The following is an 18,917-nucleotide window of genomic DNA, read 5'->3' as shown; positions in this document are numbered from 1 at the left end:
GTGCTGAGCTCTTCTTAATCAAAATTTTGGAACGTTCATGAATAGGTAGTGTGTTCTTTTACCAGGTCAACCTACCAGTATATTGACAGGTAGCCATAGTGATGGACTCTTACAGATTGCGTCAGGGCCTCAGCCAGGAACTCAGCAGAATGGGTTCACAGCTCAGCCAGCCACTTACCACCACAGTGAGTATTTACACCTGTGCGCTCTTCCTAGCCTCCTCAATCCAGTTTCCAAATGTTCAGGAGCAATAGAGGACTAGAAGGGAGAGGCGGGAGAGCTGCCTAGGAACCGGTGTCCCGTTTGTCTTTGCAGACAGTACCACCACCTGGACCGGGAGCCGGACGGCCGCCTACACGCCCACCATCCCGCACCACCAGAACGGCCACCTGCAGCACCACCCGCCCATGCACCCCGGGCACTACTGTAAGCAGGCTCGGCCCCGTCGCCCGGCTCCGCGGCGTCCTTCCCGGGGAGGGCTCGGCGGTGCTCACCCCCACACGTGCCCACTGCTGCTCTGCTCTGGCAGCTCAGGGAGGGCTCTCCTCTGGTGGAGCAGCAGCCGTCAGAGGCTCAGAGGGCTGCAGGGAGGCAGCTGTGGGGCACGTCCAGCCACAGCTGGCAAAGCAGCCTGTCCTTGCTGAGCCTCTCCTCCGTAGCTCGGCAGCCTTGTACTAAACATTTCCCGTGCTAAAGGAAGCTGATTCACAGTCTGGTGTTTGGGTGCTTTTATCTTTCGAAAGTTGGAAATTCTTGCCTGCTTGTACCTTTTCGAGGCTTTGAAGTCATCCTAAGCTTCGGAAGACGTGTGTCCGTGCACACTTGCCGGTTTAAAAGAACTTGGTGGAACCTTGTGCAGTAAATTGTTGTCAATGCACGAGCGCATTAGCACACAAACTTGAAAATCTTTTTCAGCTATGAAATAGGACAACAATCTATTATTTTATTGCACAGGAGATGGGATGGGGAAAAAAAAGTGGGCAAGCTTCTGTTGTAGGGGTCTAGCACAGTAAATGCATTATAAGAGTGTAGTGGAAAAAGCAACACCCACGCAAATAAAAGATTTCTAAATTTTGTAGCAAAAAGCTAGAACAGTTCTTTATTTTCTAATAGAGTTTTTATTAGAATGTTCCCTTTCTTAGAATATATAATATATATTCTATATTAGAATATATAATATGTATTCTAACATAGATCAGCTGCATGCAGCAGGTGTTGTTAGTGGAGGGGAGAATATACTGTGAATTAACCTTAGAATGACTTTTCAGCCTGTCTCTTGTCAATAAAACGGTAGTTTAGACACAGTTATTAAGATTCATTCCTTCATTCTGTTAGGATCCCACTTCATTTGTCGTGTTATTTGTCAGGAATAGCAGGATGTAAAAAGCACTAGTGGTGCTGTAGATACGCTATAAATGTTTTTCAGTGCATGTGTCTTTCCAGAATTAATATTTGTGAGTGGCTGGTGATGCCACATTGAGCTTTTTTTGGCTGCTGCCATTTGTCGCTTGAGGGGGCCGCGTGTTTTGACACCTCCCCACACTGTGCCTGCTCTGACATCTTGTTGCAAAAGCTGCTGTTACTTATAATCCTACGTTTGAGTCTTTCCTCCCTGTTCTCTGCTGCCTCTGGGGGACCCAGTTCATCAAAGGGGGAGAATAATCTGCTTCCAAGATCGTATTCAGTTTATTGTTCTTCAGAAAATATGTTCTCCGGGGCTTTTTTCCATCTTCAGTGGTTGTTTCTGAGGATCCAGTCCACAGCATGCTGGACAACATGTTTTGTGATTGATGAAGCTAAGGGAGGGTGGTCTCGCAGGAAAGCAGTTTAGGAAAGAAAACCTTGTTTTTGCTCATGTAAAACAAACCGTGTGTTTTCTTTTAAAGGGCCAGTTCACAATGAACTTGCATTCCAGCCTCCTATATCAAATCATCCTGGTGAGTAAAACCTAACGTGGAGCGCAGCCTTGTGAGAGATGCATGCTGACACTGTGAGAAGGAGAGGAACCTTGTTGTGATAAACCCTGTTTTGAATTTGGGTATCTCTGTTGGAGCAGGGACACGAGCTGTGAACTGAGTTTAGTTCAGATTCCCAGGTCAGGCAGTGCAGCCCTGGAAGCAGCCCTGTGCTGGTGTCTGCCCGGGGGTGGGTGACTCCCACTGTGCTCCGTCCTCGGCTCTGCGCGCTGCCCGCAGCGGCGCTTTTTGCCTGCCTCGGACTCGGTGGAGCTGAGGCCGTGCCAAACCCCTCTAGCAGCCATAGCCTAGCAGCCAGTGAGCACAGCCAGACACCTTGAAGAGAAGGCCCTGTCCTTCCCAGCGTTGTGGTGCTGGAGTTCTGCTCTGGACCTCTGCACGGAAGCTGTGCAGGAGTGTCCGGTGCTGTCGCAGTTCAGGGAGCTGAGATGGTCCGGTCCTGCAGTAGCAGCTCTCTCTGTTGCAGGTGCAAGGTGATATTTTGTTTTTGACAGCAGTAACACTGTTCCCTGCAGAGCTACATAGTTGAAAAGCCTGAATGTTAAACTTGTTTGTTTTTTGTCCGGTTACTACAGCAGAGTCAGGAATGAAATTGTTGGTAACTACTGGGTGAACTTAACTGTAGCTGAATTGTATTTCACATTGTTTAGTATCTCTTTCACTCTGTTGATTTCATCCCATTGAGTCCTCGCAGATGGGAGTATTTATTTGAAGATAAAAAACCTGAAAGGAGTCATCTGGGTTTATTCTTTTCTACTGAAATCAGAACGGTTTCCTAAGGCAAGCAGGTGTGCTGCCGGATGCTGCTGTTTGGACTGAGCGAGGGGGAAAGCCCTTCTTCCCCTTGGCTTACCAGGGTGTTGTATTTGGGTCCTGTCCTGTTCTGCTGCTCCCTCTCTGAGTGAGCTGTAGTGCTGGTGGAGTGCCAGGACAAGGGAGAACGGCTTCACAGAGGGCAGGGATGGATGGGATATTGGGAAGTAATTGCTGTCTGTGAGGGTGGACAGGCCCTGGCACAGGGTGCCCAGAGCAGCTGTGGCTGCCCCTGGATCCCTGGCAGTGTCCAAGACCAGGCTGGATGGGGCTTGGGATAGTGTCCCTGCCCATGGCAGGGTTTGGAATGAGATGAGCTCTAAGGTCCCTTCCAACCCGAACCGTTCTGGGATCCCATGATTCGTTTTGTGCTCCCCGACAAGCAAGGCCCAGCTGCATTCTCCTCTTGTGGAGATGGCTCCTTGCAGGCAGCAAAGGTGCTGAACTCCCCAGAACCCACAGTGACTTGAGCTTGTGGCGACTTCAGGCTTCGAGGTGTCTAAAGACAGGAACTGTAGCACACAACAGCCAGGAGGTTTGACAGTCCAGCTGCTCCCAGGTGGCACAGAAACAACTGGCACTCCCGTACAAAATCACCCGGTGTGCTTTGTCAGGTTTCACTGCCCATGTGGGTGTTCGGGTTTCGCTGGAATGCTTTAGGGAGAGTCGTTCTCTTTCCCCACAAGCTAGATGGTTGCAGTTGCCATCTTTCCTTTGTAGCCAGTTTTTCTTCTTCAGGTACATAAGAGACGTTAACAGGGCCTCCTTGCTCTCAGACCGTGCCATTTTGTTCTGCTCCCTCAGTTAACACCCTTGTTCTATGCTGTCCCTGACTCTGTGCGCAGACAAGATCGCTGTGAGATCTTTGATGTTCTTCTCCCCGGTGTCCTGCTTTCCAAACCCAGTTTTCTCTGCAGGGAGGGTGGAGAGAGCTGCCTTCACGTAGGAAGGGTTACCCTGATATCTCCAGCCAGAGCTGCTCCAGAGTTAGTTTGTGCCAGCCTAGCCGTGCATAGGCGTACGTGTTTTACTTGTGTGTGCTGAAGCTGGGGCCGTGAATTGTAGGAATGCAGATGGCTTATGAAATCTGACTGGAATTATAAACTGTACACAAACCTGAAAGATCTGAAGTACACAAACCTCAAGCACTGGCGTGTGCTTGAATGAACACAAGCCCATGTTTGCTGTAGCATGTTGTACTTTTCTGGGCTAGCAGACACATCTTTGTCTATCAGAACATGCTCGTGTGAGCGCGCACTGTCCTCTGCATGACAAATGCAGTTGCAGAATTGATTGTCTGGAATGTTTTTACAGGTTTTTTGTGCCTTTCAGGCAGTTAATTGTATCTGTTGTTCAGCTCCAGAGTACTGGTGTTCCATCGCATATTTTGAAATGGACGTGCAAGTTGGGGAGACGTTTAAGGTCCCTTCCAGCTGTCCCATTGTCACCGTGGATGGGTATGTGGATCCTTCTGGAGGAGACCGGTTCTGCCTGGGCCAGCTGTCCAACGTGCACAGAACAGAAGCCATCGAAAGAGCAAGGTATCCCCAGGCTGCCTGTGGAACTTGACAATATGTTGTGTTCAGTGTGTTGCCTCCCTTTGGAAATGCCAAGCAGGGTCTGTTTGTTCCAGTGGCATTATCTCGGAGTGTATCTTTCCGGGCCGCTCCTGCGGTGCGTTCAGAGCTGAGCTCTGTCACAAAGCCCTGCCAGGCTTGGTAGCAGTTGCTTTTCTTTGCTCTCTGGGGCTGTGCCGCGGGGACAGAATTAGCAACTCGTGCCATTATGTATGCAGGCTGAATATTGGCTCTCCACACCACAGAGTGATGTGAGAGTGGCTACAGTACACGGATTTGTCAGAGGAGCAAGGGAAGGCTGGGAGAGAGCTGTTGGGTTTTCGTTCCTTCTCGCCATGCCTGTGCTGCCCTTTGAAGTGGAAACACACAGAACTGAAGCAATCTTGCAGCTTTTCTTTTTTCCGCCCGTCTTTGAAAGGAGATGGAAGAAAATGATTCCACGTCTCCAGAAATGTCACACTGTGACAATCAAAGTGTCAGCTCGCCGTGGTGTCGTCCAGACAAGCACACGGTTCTGCGCTAGAACGTGGCTTTGTGGATGTTCCTGAGTGACGCTCTGTGAAAAAGTGCTCGTGGGGCTGGATGCTTGGGTCGGAGTGAGCGCGTTTGGCGTCCCAGCTCTGTGCTGGGTGCGGGGGTAGCTAATCAGGCGTCGCTGCTCCTGCCTCCTGTGCTCCCCATAAGCCTTCACGCAGTGGCACAGATGGGTTTGTGCTTCACAGGTCTGTGCATCTGGAGACCGACTCACACCCCAAGTAACAGCGGCGGTTTCAAACCCCTGTGTGAGTGGAGTACGGACCGGGTGCTGGGGAGCTGTGGTGGCTGCCCCGCAGTGCACACAGCCGTGGCTCTGTTCCCTCCCCAGGTTGCACATAGGCAAAGGGGTGCAGCTGGAGTGCAAGGGCGAGGGCGACGTGTGGGTGCGGTGCCTCAGCGACCACGCCGTCTTCGTGCAGAGCTACTACCTGGACAGGGAGGCAGGGCGTGCCCCGGGGGATGCCGTTCACAAGATCTACCCAAGTGCATATATCAAGGTGGGTCTGCTGCTCCCAGGTGAAAATCCTGGGGGAAGCTCTGTGTGTTTGGTTCCAGAAATGTTACAGAGGCTATGAGGCACTGAAGTAAATGGAACTCTGCTTTCAAAAACCCTAACGGTTTCCTTTTGTAGGTCACTTAAAAATGACTTCTGAAAACTACTCTAAACTGAAGGTGTCATATGGGTACTATGAAAGTAAATTTTGTACTCCATCACAAACAATGTTGATAGCAGCTCTTTGTGTTTTTAGCCTAACAGGTTTAAATTAACTGCAGCTAAAACTTTTAGTGTAGGTTATGTGTTTCTTTCCTCCAAAAAAAGCAGAGTTGTGAAAGTAAATATAAATGCAGCAGAAGTTCCAGGCATACGTTGAAGTGTCATGAACGTGAAGTGATCCAGAGGTCAGAGAAAGCTGCATGGAAACAATCATTTTGAGGAGGTTCTCACTTGGACATGCCTCTGACAGACTTTAAACTTAAGCAGGACAAGCCACACTCGTAAAAAGCCAATCTTGTATTAAACTGCTTGAGGTTTGCAGTGGTTTGTTTTTTAGCCATCGGTTGTGCAGTGAAGGTGAAGGAAACCCCACGACCTCTGTGCTTGAGCTTTCCAATATGAGGACAGTTCCTGTGCATGTGTTAGTGGCAGAGTTTAGTGATCACAAAGATACAAAATGCCACCGGCCTGGAACCTGCAACCTCAGACCTGTCAATTATTGGTATTTCTTTCAGATAGACTATCATACTTCAGTGCAATAAAGTGGGACTTGTTGGCTTTTTTTTTATTTATATGCCTATTTTTCTGGAAATCCTGGGATTTAACAAAGAAGCAGGGATTTAACCTGCCTGTAGCACCCTTCAGGCAGCGATCCACACGAGGGGCTGCTTTAGGCAGGTTTTGGTATTGCCAGGGGTGGCAGCATCATGAGAGGAATCTCTCAGCATCCACTTCAGTGGATTATTTCTGCTAGAAGTGAAGCTGGTGGGGGCAGGTTTGCTCCCGCCCAGGCGGGCGGTGGGAGCCGCGCGGGGGGAGCGGAGGCGCGCCGGGGATGGGGCCGGGCGATGGATCTCTGCATTGGTGCGGGCAGCTGTGACCCGCTCGCTGTGTGGGTGTTCCACAGGTGTTTGACCTGCGCCAGTGCCACCGCCAGATGCAGCAGCAGGCGGCCACCGCCCAGGCCGCCGCCGCCGCCCAGGCCGCCGCCGTGGCCGGCAACATCCCGGGGCCCGGCTCCGTCGGGGGGATCGCCCCAGCCATCAGTGAGTACATCAGCCTGGCCTCCTTCCTGCCTTCCCTGAAACGCGTGGCCAGCAGCCCTGGCTGACCCCTGCAGCAGGACAGGCGGCCTCGCCGCGGGGCAGCAGCGCGGGCCGGCAGCTGCTCCTTGCCCGTCCCTGCCCCGCAGGCCGCGGTCGCTCCGCGGTCCCCGGGGAGCGCTGCCCGTGGAGGCGGCTGCTGACGCTCCTGCAGCACGGCGGAAAGCTCGTGTGCGCGAGGCCAGACACTGGTGCTCTGAACAGAGGCACCTCTGGCTGCTCAGAGCCCCGCTTGAAAATGATGGTTGTATCCGAGCTCATAAAATGTTACCCCAAACAGCAGGGACGACTGGGCAGCAGAGTCCTTGACTAGGTGTAGGAACACCTACTACTGAGCTTCTTGAGGAAGACTGAGGGTGGTTTTTTTCTCCCTCTCTTTTTATTATTATTATTATTATTATTATTAGCTGGTGTTTTCTTAGTTCCTAAATTCTGGGTTCTTGAAATTGTTCCAAAGTACTTTTACAAGCATAAGTGCTTACATGTCTCAGGCTGCTTTGTATGCCATGGGATTCCTTGTGTTGCTGTGTGGCTCTTTTCAGCCATCCTACAAATTGTTGAAGGCATTTTGAGGGAGATATTTCACTTTTTATCTTAGCCATACTTGTGATTTGGGGTTTGCCAGCTGTATTTATCTCTCTGTTCTATAAGCTGGGAGTGGTGTTGTTTGTTAATCCTGCTTCCTGCAGGTGCCCAGTCTGAGTTCTTACATTTGGTAAATCTCAGAAATAAGCATTTTTGTGACTGGATTTCCTAAGCGTGGTTTACGTGCATTGTATTGTGTAAAGCATTTGGGTTTCATCCCATCTGCTTTGTGCAGGGATAGGTGGGATATAGGGAAGGAATTGTTCCCTGTGAGGGTGGGGCGGCCCTGGCACAGGGTGCCCAGAGCAGCTGTGGCTGCCCAAGGCCAGGCTGGACATTGGGGCTGGGAGCAGCCTGGGACAGTGGGAGGTGTCCCTGCCCATGGCAGGGGTGGCACTGGATGGGCTCTGAGGTCCCTCCCAACCCAAACCGCTCCCCGGGTCTGGCTACAGGCAGTTCTGTATCTCAGCGCCCTTCCAAGGCTGCAGAACACTGGAAGGGAGGGAGTTGCAGGGCGTGCAGGTTGAGTGCTGCGCCCATTGCAGCGGGGACGTGGCGAGGGGCGGCGCGGGGAGCCGGAGCCGGCGGGGCTGCCGGGAGCGGGGGCTCGCCGGCTCACCCGGCCCCTGTCCCGCACAGGTCTGTCAGCGGCTGCCGGCATCGGCGTGGACGACCTGCGCCGCCTGTGCATTCTCAGGATGAGTTTTGTGAAGGGCTGGGGACCCGACTACCCGCGGCAGAGCATCAAGGAGACGCCGTGCTGGATTGAAATCCACTTGCACCGTGCCCTGCAGCTGCTGGACGAAGTGCTGCACACCATGCCCATCGCAGACCCCCAGCCCCTGGACTGAGACCCTGCTGCTGCTGCTGCTGCTGCTCTGCGGGCCCGGTGTCCTGAGGAGGCTGGATTGTAAAATACGGTTCTGTTTATAACCTGAAGATATATTTTACTTTTGTTCTGCTTAATCTTCTAAAAACAGGTTTTAAAAATGTGTTTGCCGCCTTGCTCTTAGCAGAAAGAATCTGAACATGCAGAATTTGGATTTCAGTTATTTTCAGAACTCAATAGTCATAATACAGGGCTTAAAGTGGAAGGTAAAATGCTTTATAGAGACTTAACAGTATTGGGTTTGTTCCCTTTGAAACTCTCCTTCCCTATTGTGGCATCTTGGTGATCAGCCTCACGGGAGCCTTTTGTATGCAGAATATATATTATATATATATTTATATCTGAAAATTCCTTCTAGTAGTTAAAAACATTTACCTTGTAGCGACTTTAAAATTCCAACTGATTTGTGATATTCTCTTTAGGGAACAGTAGTTAACAGAAGACTTCTTTATTTTGTTGATGATCATGTTATGATTTTTCCAGGTTAAAGCCTAGCAGCTGCCAAAAAGTGAGGGGATGACACATACGTTGTTGGCATTGATCAAAAACTTCACTAGTTTTTAAAAAAAAAAGATATCCTAGATTTTTATTTATATAGCCACGTTTAAAACACTAAAGGAAATGGATGCTTTCAGTGCTGGCGCTCGGTTTAACGTGAAATACCCATCCTGCAAAGCTGCCACTGGAATTGCATCACGAGTGCCTGATGGCAGGAACGTATTTTCATAATTACTACTGACTTCTATGATTTTGCTCAAAAAAGAAAAAAACCCTTGTCAGGTGTTACAGATAAATTTGCATGGCTCTTTTTACTCGCGTATACCACGGAACGATGTATGGTAACCCATCGGTGTTTAGGGCTCGGTTTTTGTATCTGTTCACCATTTCCACTCAGGGCAAGATGGCAAACCTGTTTTTATACCTCCTGGTTACTTTAGCCCTCTGCCGTCGGTGACCGTATCAATGGGCAATGACCTTGTGTAGAGAATTTGCAGTAGAAGAACATGCACACGTATCGGCTGTACCGCAGGTACAACATGTATGCTTTCTCTCTAGATACTAGTGCAAATAAAAGGATGGAAACCCTCATTTATAAAAATGCGGTGTGCTCCTAATGTGTAATTCCGCACCTTGAGGCCGTCGGTCCCGAGCGATGGACCCCTTCCCTCAGCCAGGACAGCAGCAGCCAACAGTGGCAGCGGTTTCTGTTGGTTTAAACCTGCCAGGAAACAAGGCCAGCCTCTCTTGCTTTCACTGCTCCTCCATAAAAGCGTGTCCTGAGGAGATCTGGGTTGGGACGGGGCATGAGGAGGGAGCAGGAATTCCTTCTGCTGCGGTGCAAGTTCAGGTCGTGCCTCCATAGGAGGCCCTTGGAGCGCCGGCAGCAGAGCTGGAGCGCTGAGCAGCAGCAGAAATCCTGGGGAGATCATTCAGGGGCTTTCTGCCGAGTTCCTTGCACGGTTTCAGGAACCTGTAGAAGGCTGTGGCAGTGCTTAGGTGTTGCTTTTCCCCCACGCTGGAATTCCTGCGGAGGCAGCCAGGGGCACTGCTCTGTGCTGGGGGTGGAGCCATGGCCACCAATGGGTCAGTTTTCCAGCATTTTCGTTATTTTCCCTGTTGCCTTCCTCAGGCTGACTTCTAATGAGATCATTTTTTCTTTCCCCTCAGGTGGCAGCCTCCTGATCTTTGGGAAGGGCAGTGGCTGCTCTTCTCCCGGCCTTTAGCTCCGCAGCTGCTTGGCTTTGCTCTCTCCCTAACGATCCAAGGAGCTGCTCCCTGTTCCCGAGCAACCCTTTGAGTGGAGGGTTCTGACACATCCTCGGGGCAGCTCGTTAAGCAGCAGCTCGGTTTGATTTGGCCCAGCAGCCAAAAGCTGAGGGCACTCGCTGCTTGCCAGGCTCCCCTCCGGGTGTCTGCGCCGCGGGGCTCGGGGCGCGCAGGCGCTCGGGGGCTGCTGGCCCGGCTGGGGCAGCGCTGGGAGGGGCTGGGCTGGGCTGGGGCTTGTCCCCTGCTCGCCCTGGGAGCTCTGCAGGGTGCTCGGCTGGACGGGTGCTGGTCTGAAACCTGCCCCTCGCGCTGAGGTTTTGATTGTGCCGAGCTTGGACTGAACAGGGAGGGATTGGTTCAGCCTGTTGCTGTTCCTGCTCGTGTTGCGTTCTGGAAGGATTCAGTCGCTGAGGCTGGATCTTTATGCAGATACTTTGCAGGTCTCCACCTGCAGTGGAGTACATGGATGGCCCAGAACGTTCAGGATGGAACAACGAAGTGGTATCTGATGACTTTATTACAGGAAATCACTGTGTGCACATCAGGAGGAATCTGAGGCAGTAAAAGAGGAGAAGGCATTCATCTTCTCCACCAAGCAGTTCCCAAAAGGATGCAATTGCAGCTGCTAAAGAAAAATGAGACAATCTTATTCTTAGCTTTTAATATGCTGTTAAATTAACTTTTGTACTTTTATGACAAGGCATAAAAGGCAGCACATAATGGGCTGGAACCCGCTCGGCAGCAGCAGACATTGAGGTTTTGACAGGCTTGCATTTATGTCTGGGGGCTGGAAAAGAGCTGCAGCTCCTTGGCAGCTGTGATGGTCCATCCCGGTGTGCGCTGCAGGCAGGGATGTCAGGGACGCCAGCGCTGTGTCTCCTCAGCTCTGAACCGCTCACGTTCAGGTAACCAACAAGTGTTTATTCAGCCTGCAACCCGCTGCTCGCCCCCTGCTCCCGTGTCTGCTCTGCTCCGTCCTTTCCATGGAGCACTTGCCCCTGCCTTCCTCACCCTCAAGGGTTTCTTTGTGCTGGACTCTTTGTGATTTCACTCGGTGCGCTGGCGAGCAGGGATTAGCCCCGGAAGGTTTAGATGGCTTTATCCCCGTCATTGTTAGCTGGGAAAGGGAAAGCGAGGGCATTCACAGTGAGCTCATTGGAGATGCAGGAGAGGAAACCTTCCCGCTGGAATGCTTTGGAAGCACTGAATTCCAGCCGGAATCCCCTGGAAGGAGACATAACCATTCCTTCCATTGTTTAGGTGAGGGTGCTGCGCTGGGGGCCCTGTAGGGCTGGCCGTGGGATAAACATTTTGGGAGCAGCTCTGGACGCGGCTGCTCTCCGGCGAGGGGCCTGCCCTGCGGTGGCCACGCTGTCCCCAGGCAGGGCAGCAGCAGCCTGGGGCCTGAGCTGCCCCTTGGAGCCCTCCCCGCTCCCTGTGGCAGCCCTGGCGCCCACGGCTCGGGACGGGCCGCCTGCCCTCTGCCCGGGAGCCGCGGCGTTCCTGCTCCGTGCCCGCGGCGTGGCTGCGCTGCCGGACCCTCTGGCACTGCCCACACCCCGGGGTGGTCTCCTGGGAGGCACCTCGGGGCTCTTCCCTGTGGAATCCGCGCCTTGGGAAGGGGTGTCCCGCTCGTGTTCCCTGCTGCAGGGAGCGGCCGGGACTGCCGGTCCCGTCCCTGATGGCACCGGTTGGACACAGCGGATGGGCCCCTCCTCTGAGTGCATTCAGACTTCACCGGAGGAGTCCTCTTTGCTGCCTCCCAGCCTGCCCAGGCCCACGCCAGAGCGTCTGCTCTGGACCCGCTCGGTGCTCTCTGCTCAGGGGCTGCCAGGGCAGGCTTTGAGAGGCCCCTGCCGGTGCCAGCCGCCTCCCTGGCTGAGCACCGGTGCTGCTCCGGTGCCTGTCGCAGGCACCTGGGCTCTTCACCAGCACCGGGCTGGGCCCTCCTGCCCCGATGCAGCTCCTTGGCCCCAGACAGGGAAATTGGACTGGCAGAAAGCCCTCCTCCACCGTCATGTAGGAGCTGGGTGCTGAACCCCCGCTTCCATTGTGTCACCCCAAATCTCTCCTCGATTGTGAGTGTCTGGCGCTCATCCCGCGGCTGTGACCGTGCTGACCCAGAGCTGCTGCCCGTGGGGCTGCTGCGGTCCCCGAGAGCGGCTTTGCTGTGGAGGTGTCACTTGGCGAGGCCTGGTGAGAGCGGAATCACACCGACAACATCCCAGAGGCTCGGCTCTGTTGGCTGCTGCTGCACCTCGTGGGTGGTGCGTCGCTCCCAAATTGGCGGGGCTTGCACACCAACGCCAGCTGGTGCTCTCCTGCTCCAGTACCCTTTTCTGTCTTTTTGGTGAGGTTTGGTAGCACTACGGAGTTGTGATTCGGCTGGATTGAGAGCTGTGTGTACCCATAACCCGTAACTCGCCGTGAGGGGGTTTTTGAGCTCAGAAGCCTAGTTTTAAGCATTTCTTTTTTGCAGCCGTTGCCTTTTGATAAGCGGTCAACAGAATTCCCAGTAGTTCCTTTGTAGCTTCCTGTATGTTTTTCATTAGACCTAGTTTGTGGATAATATACTGTAGCTAACTTTCCTGAAATTCTGTAACAGAGTATGTTTTTGATTAAAAAAGGTAAAGATTCAACTCCTGGCTTCTTTGTTTCATTCAGCAGAGAGCTTTTGCGCTGTTTCTGGGAGGCAGTCAGGGCTGCCAGCTGTGCTGGGGCCAGAGCTTGGGGCCAGGGCTGCAGTTCCAGGGGTCAGTGCTTGGGTGGAACCAGCACGGAGCCCAAAGCCAAGGCCAGTGTCCAGCGTGGGCCTGCAGGTGCCCAGGTGCAGCTGTCCTAACAGTTCTGTGGGGTTTTCCTACTGAAGGAAGCTAATTCTCCTAGGCCACTGGCCAGGCTGTGGTGTGGGAGGGAGGGTCAGGGACCAGGATGGGTGTGTGGGTGACATCCCGTGCCTGGCACCCCCCTGCCCCTGCTCTGCAGCCACCAGGTGTAGGACTGTCCCTGAGAAATGGGTAAAACCCCAACCAGCACCGGCTGTGGGGCGCAGGGGCCCAGGAGGAGGCCAGTGCTGCGTTTGTGGTGCCCTGGGCTGACCCCAGTAAGCAGCTGTGTCTCCTGACCACAGGAAGAGGCAGAAGAGCCCTCTGAGCACCAGGCAGGGACAGAATTCCTGCTCTTGGCAGCGCTGTGGCTCGTCTGAGCAGGAGCTCAGAGGGCTGAGTGCCCCTGCTCGGTGTCTGGGCTGCGCCCGGAGCCGTGCCGGGGTCGGGGACCCTGGTGGGGAAGTCACTGCAGCTGCTGAGGTGCCAGGCTGAGAACGGCGACGTTCCCACGTGGTGGCATTCCCCCAAAACATCTTCCTGGATCTATGGGAACCCCAAACCTTCAGGCTCTCCCACGGACTCCTGTTTGGTTGCCCGGTCTCTCTGCCTGCTCCGCAACCACCACCTCGAGCCCATTTTAGCTCCCGACCTCTCCAGAAAGTCTTCCCTGTTGCTCCCTCCTGGCGCTGCCACTGCCCCTGCTGTGAGCACTGGCCGGTTGTTGTGGTCAACACAGACCCCTCCGTCCCTGAGCTGCTGCACGTTCACCCCCCGGCCGCGCCCGCGTGGCTGCGGGCGTGGAACAAATCCACGCCACAGAGCTAAATCAGGACCCGGAGGCCTCGGCCCGAGCACAGCTCCTGCCCCGTCATCCCGCGGGAGAAGGGTGGGATTCCCGTTTTTAGGCTGGTTTTCATCTTTCCTGGGCCTACACACGCACCGCAGAGACGAGCGGTGCTCGGCCCCGCTGGCGGCGGGCGCAGCCCCGGGCAGGGAGAGGCCGCCCGGGCTCGGGGCTGAGCGCAGAGCCGGCGAGGAGCTGCCGGCGCTCCCCGCTGAGCCCGGCCCGGCGGCCAGCTGGCGGGACAGCCCGAGCCTGGCCAAAGCCCCGCTCCCAGCCTCGCCCCAGCCCCGCCGAGGGTCAGCGCGGGGCCCGGACCCCGCCAGGACGCTGCCGGCCCCACTGCCCAGCTGCAGGGGCTGCACTGCCACATGTCACCGGCGCTGAACCGCGACCCCGCCTGAAAGGAGCCGCGGCTGGCGCCGGGGGACACGGGAGGAGCAGATGGCCGGGGAGCCGCGGGGCCCGGGGTTGGACAGCCCTCGAGGGGCAGCTCGGCCCCACGGGCACACCTGGGGCTGGAGGGGACGAGTGGGAGCCAGCCTCGGGCAGTGAGCGGCAGACGTTCCAAGTCCTGCAAAAAACGAAGCGGTTGCTTTGTGGGTTTCGGTGGTTTTTGGTGGTTTGAGGTTTTTTTAAACATTCTTTTTAGTTTGTTTTTATTCACCTGCAGTTGCACTGCGGCAGAGCCGTGCTGCTCCACAGCAGCTCCTGCGGAGCGGGTGGGGACAGTGTCACACGCCCGGGCGCCCCCGGAGCCTCCATGGGGCAGGGGCTGGTGGCTCCTGTGGCTGCCGGGGCTCCCGGGCATGGAAGGGCTGGGGACAGCTGCCACCAGAGCCACCCCGGGCTGGCGGGGCTGCAGCTCCACCGCGGCGTCCTGGTGTGGCCACAGCACCGTCCAGGCTCGTGTCTGCGCCTCGTGTCCGGCTCAAGGGCTCCCCTGCCCTGCCTGAGGGCTGGAGACATCCCCGCCGCCCTGCCGGCCCCCGCCCACGCCGCTTCCATTCTCCTTCCCGCGGCGGTGACCCAGGGGCGGAGGGTCACTGACCCGGGGGCGGAGGGTCACTGTCCTGGGGAGCCCCGGGGGCTGCCCCAGAGCGGCGGCCGCGGCCCGGCAGGGTTTGGGGCCCCCGGGGCCGCCGGGGCGGGTGCCACTCGGTGTCCTCAGCGCTCCATCCGCCACCGCGGGAGCGGCGGCTCTGGGGAGCAGAGAGGCCAAAGTCCCCCCAGGGCACAGCAGCCCCACGGACCCGGCCAAGGGGCCACAGCGGGTGGCGATGTGGGGCCCTGGTGGCTTTGGGAGCAGGAGCATCCTGCGGCTGGGGAGGGCCACATCCTGCTCTGGTCCTGTTCTCCGCAGCCACGGGATGCCAGCAGGCGATGGGGACACTCTGGGCAGTTTGGGGCGGTTTTGTTGATTTGAGGAGTCGGGGTGGAGCTCTTACAGCGACACTGAGCAGCATGGCCGGGCACAGGCTCGAGGGTGACAGGGCCGGGTCCTGGGGTGGCACCGCGGGGGTCGGGATGGGGCTGCCCTGGGTGCAGGGACAGCACCGGGGACACCGGGCACGGCGGTGGCAGAGGAGGGGACGGCTGCTGTGACCTGTGGGACACCGGGCACGGGGTGGCAGGGGCGCGGCAGGGGAGGGGACGCGGCACTGGAGCACCCCCAGGGCCGTGCGGGCTGGTGGAGCAGAGCTGAGGACAGGGGCAGGGAGCACCTCAGGGAATGGGGACAGGAGGAGAGGGAATGGCCCCAAGCTGGGCCAGGGAAGGCTCAGGGTGGATACTGGGGGAAATTCCTTCATGGAAAGGGTTGTCCAGCCCTGGCAGAGCTGCCCAGGGCAATGGTGGAGTCCCCATCCCTGGAGGGGTTGAAAGCCGCACCTGGGGACATGGGGCAGTGGCGGCCTGGGCAGTGCTGGGGGAATGGTTGGATTCCATGGACTTAGAGGGCTTTTCCAGCTTAAAAGGTTTTGTGATTCTGTCATTCTCTCTGGGGGCTTCCAGGCCCAGCCACGATCGCCCTGTTCCCCTCCATTTTCTGGATTCATGGGCCCAGTTTCGCTCTCTGACTTAACAGCTGAATATGAGCACTGCACCCCATCCTCAGCCCCATCCCATCCCATCCCATCCCATCCCATCCCATCCCATCCCATCCCATCCCATCCCATCCCATCCCATTCCCAGCCCCAGCTGCTGCGTTCCCACGGCCCGCTCCGGGGTCCAGGAGCAGATCCCGCCCTTCCCTTTGGTGTCTGTCCTGCTCTGCTCCCCCAGCCCCCCCGGATGGATTTCCCAGCCTCCATTCAGGCTGGAAAAGCCCCCGGGGCCATCCCTGGGTCCGACCTTTCTCCCGGCCCTGCCGAGCCTCCCACAGACCCACGGAGCCTCGGAGTGTGGGATCTCCTGCAGGCCCTGGGCAGCCGCTCTGCCCGAATTCCCTTTCCTTCCTTCGCAGCCTGCACCCCCAGCTCCTTTTGGATGTGTTTGCTTCCAACTTTTCCCAAGCAGGTTTTGGAATTGTGCTGCTACTTCACAAAAAATTGGGCCTGGGCTATTTTGGGGGGAAAACCCAACAGAACGTGCTCATTTTCAGTTTGTGCCGGTTCTGCTCCTTCCAGGAGCTTCCCCCCGAGCCCCGCTCACCGCACACGCCGGGCCCGGGGCGGTGCTCGGGGCCGGGGCCGAGCAGGGACCGCGCCCTCCCCGCAGCCGCTGCCGCGGGCACCGCGGGGTCCCGGCAGCTCCGGAGGGCAGCAGTGCTGCGGGACGGGGACCGGGAGCTGCCCGGGGCAGGGAGCTCCCTCCGGGGCATCACCCACGGCTCCCCCGCGGGCGTTTGCCCCGCGCTCCGCACCCATTCCAGCCCCAGATGGCAGCTCACCCCCGACTCTGGGGGTCCCGGTAGCCTCGCCCGAGGGCAGCACCGCGCTGCCGCCTCTGCCGGACCCACGGGTGCCGCCGGACACGGACCGGGGAGTTCTGGGCCCCGCCGCTCGCAGGGAGGGAACAGCACAAACCCCGCGGGGATCCGGCTCCGTTTCTCCGCAGCGCTGCGCTGCCAGCCCCGCTCGCTCCGGCGGCCCCCGGACCTTTGTTCCCCGCGGGGAGCCGGGAGGGGCCCCGGCCCGGCCGCGTCCTCGGGGGCAGCGGCGGGAGCCGGGCCCGGGACGCGCTGCCCCAGCCCCGGAGAGCGGCGCCCGCAGCGCGGACAGAGCGGCATTCCCGGGAGGGCGTTCCCGGCCCTGCTGCCCCCGGATCCCAGCGAGGAGCCGGGGAGGTTCCCGGGGCGGGGCCGAGCTCCGGGCCGGGCCCGGGGCTGTGCAGGAGAGCGGCGGGGGCACCCGGCCGAGGAGGGTCCGGAGCAGCCTCGGCGGAGCCCTCCCGGCCCAGAGCGGCACAGGCCCGGCCGGGAAGGGTCTCAGTGCCCCAGGAGCTGAAAGGAAAAACCTGAGTTTAATGGTTCCTTAATACAAAGGCTGTCCCAGGCGGCCTGCCAGCGCGGCGAGCGGCGATGTCTCGTGGCGAGCGCTGCTCTTTCCGTGAGCTGGAATTCCAGGAGGTTTAGTCACCCATCACAAGCGCTCCGGGGCACGGAAACACCAACCGAGGAGCAGCAGAGGTGCCCGTGCCCGGCAGCCCCGGTGCCCCTGCCCTGGGATGGAGGGGCCGGGTGCGGACGAGGGAAGAGCGCGGGTGGTTCTCACCTGCCCGAGCGGCCCTGTCCGAGCCTCTTCTACAGCCCCGAGTGAGGCAAACATAAACACTTCGGTCCCCTGACACGGGCACAAAGGTTCTCAGATACAATCGCTCCCCGTGCCCCCGAGGCGAGATTTGGGGACAGGGACGCAGGTGGGAGGCTCTGAGGACACGGGAGCTGCTGAGGGAACACCACCTCTGTGTGTCCGCGGGTGCAGGGGGCCCCCAAAGAAGGGGTGAAACATCCCCAGTTACACCGACCCCGAAAAACCCGCGGAGCCCGAGCGGGAACGAGACGCTCACAGTGAGGGAGCAGCACACGCTCACAGGGAGGGAGCAGCACACGCTCACAGCCAGGGAGCAGCACACGCTCACACTGAGGGAGCAGCACACGCTCACAGCCAGGGAGCAGCACACGCTCACAGGGAGGGAGCAGCACACGCTCACAGGGAGGGAGCAGCACACGCTCACAGCCAGGGAGCAGCACACGCTCACACTGAGGGAGCAGCACACGCTCACAGCCAGGGAGCAGCACACGCTCACAGCCAGGGAGCAGCACACGCTCACAGGGAGGGAGCAGCACACGCTCACACTGAGGGAGCAGCACACGCTCACAGGGAGGGAGCAGCACACGCTCACACTGAGGGAGCAGCACACGCTCACACTGAGGGAGCAGCACACGCTCACAGCCAGGGAGCAGCACACGCTCACAGCCAGGGAGCAGCACACGCTCACAGCCAGGGAGCAGCACACGCTCACACTGAGGGAGCAGCACACGCTCACACTGAGGGAGCAGCACACGCTCACAGGGAGGGAGCAGCACACGCTCACACTGAGGGAGCAGCACACGCTCACAGCCAGGGAGCAGCACACGCTCACAGGGAGGGAGCAGCACACGCTCACAGCCAGGGAGCAGCACACGCTCACAGGGAGGGAGCAGCACACGCTCACACGGAGGGAGCAGCACACGCTCACAGCCAGGGAGCAGCACACGCTCACACTGAGGGAGCAGCACACGCTCACACTGAGGGAGCAGCACACGCTCACACTGAGGGAGCAGCACACGCTCACACTGAGGGAGCAGCACACGCTCACAGGGAGGGAGCAGCACACGCTCACACTGAGGGAGCAGCACACGCTCACAGGGAGGGAGCAGCACACGCTCACAGGGAGGGAGCAGCACACGCTCACAGCCAGGGAGCAGCACACGCTCACACTGAGGGAGCAGCACACGCTCACAGGGAGGGAGCAGCACACGCTCACAGGGAGGGAGCAGCACACGCTCACAGGGAGGGAGCAGCACACGCTCACACTGAGGGAGCAGCACACGCTCACACGGAGGGAGCAGCACACGCTCACAGGGAGGGAGCAGCACACGCTCACACTGAGGGAGCAGCACACGCTCACACTGAGGGAGCAGCACACGCTCACAGCCAGGGAGCAGCACACGCTCACACTGAGGGAGCAGCACACGCTCACAGCCAGGGAGCAGCACACGCTCACAGCCAGGGAGCAGCACACGCTCACAGCCAGGGAGCAGCACACGCTCACACTGAGGGAGCAGCACACGCTCACACTGAG

General features: G+C 57.6%; 1 protein-coding gene across 4 annotated transcripts in view; it reads left to right on the top strand.

Moving 5' to 3' along the window:
* SMAD4 (SMAD family member 4) overlaps positions 1-12,601 on the top strand; it is a 28,161-nt gene extending 15,560 nt beyond the window's left edge. For 2 of the 4 annotated variants that reach the window (XM_069002352.1, XM_069002353.1), the window contains 7 exons: positions 66-185; positions 316-426; positions 1,887-1,937; positions 4,147-4,330; positions 5,232-5,400; positions 6,526-6,664; positions 7,946-12,601. In XM_069002352.1, coding sequence (XP_068858453.1) covers positions 66-185; positions 316-426; positions 1,887-1,937; positions 4,147-4,330; positions 5,232-5,400; positions 6,526-6,664; positions 7,946-8,157 — 986 coding nt within the window. In that variant the 3' untranslated portion in view covers positions 8,158-12,601. The other 2 variants (XM_069002354.1, XM_069002355.1) reach the window with 2 other exon arrangements.
* Positions 12,602-18,917: the final 6,316 nt, after the last annotated feature.

This window comes from Aphelocoma coerulescens, assembly GCF_041296385.1.
Source record: "Aphelocoma coerulescens isolate FSJ_1873_10779 chromosome Z unlocalized genomic scaffold, UR_Acoe_1.0 ChrZ, whole genome shotgun sequence".
NCBI lineage: Eukaryota > Metazoa > Chordata > Aves > Passeriformes > Corvidae > Aphelocoma > Aphelocoma coerulescens.
Note: the sequence above shows the minus strand (reverse complement) of the source record. Positions and strands in the feature narration are given on the sequence as shown.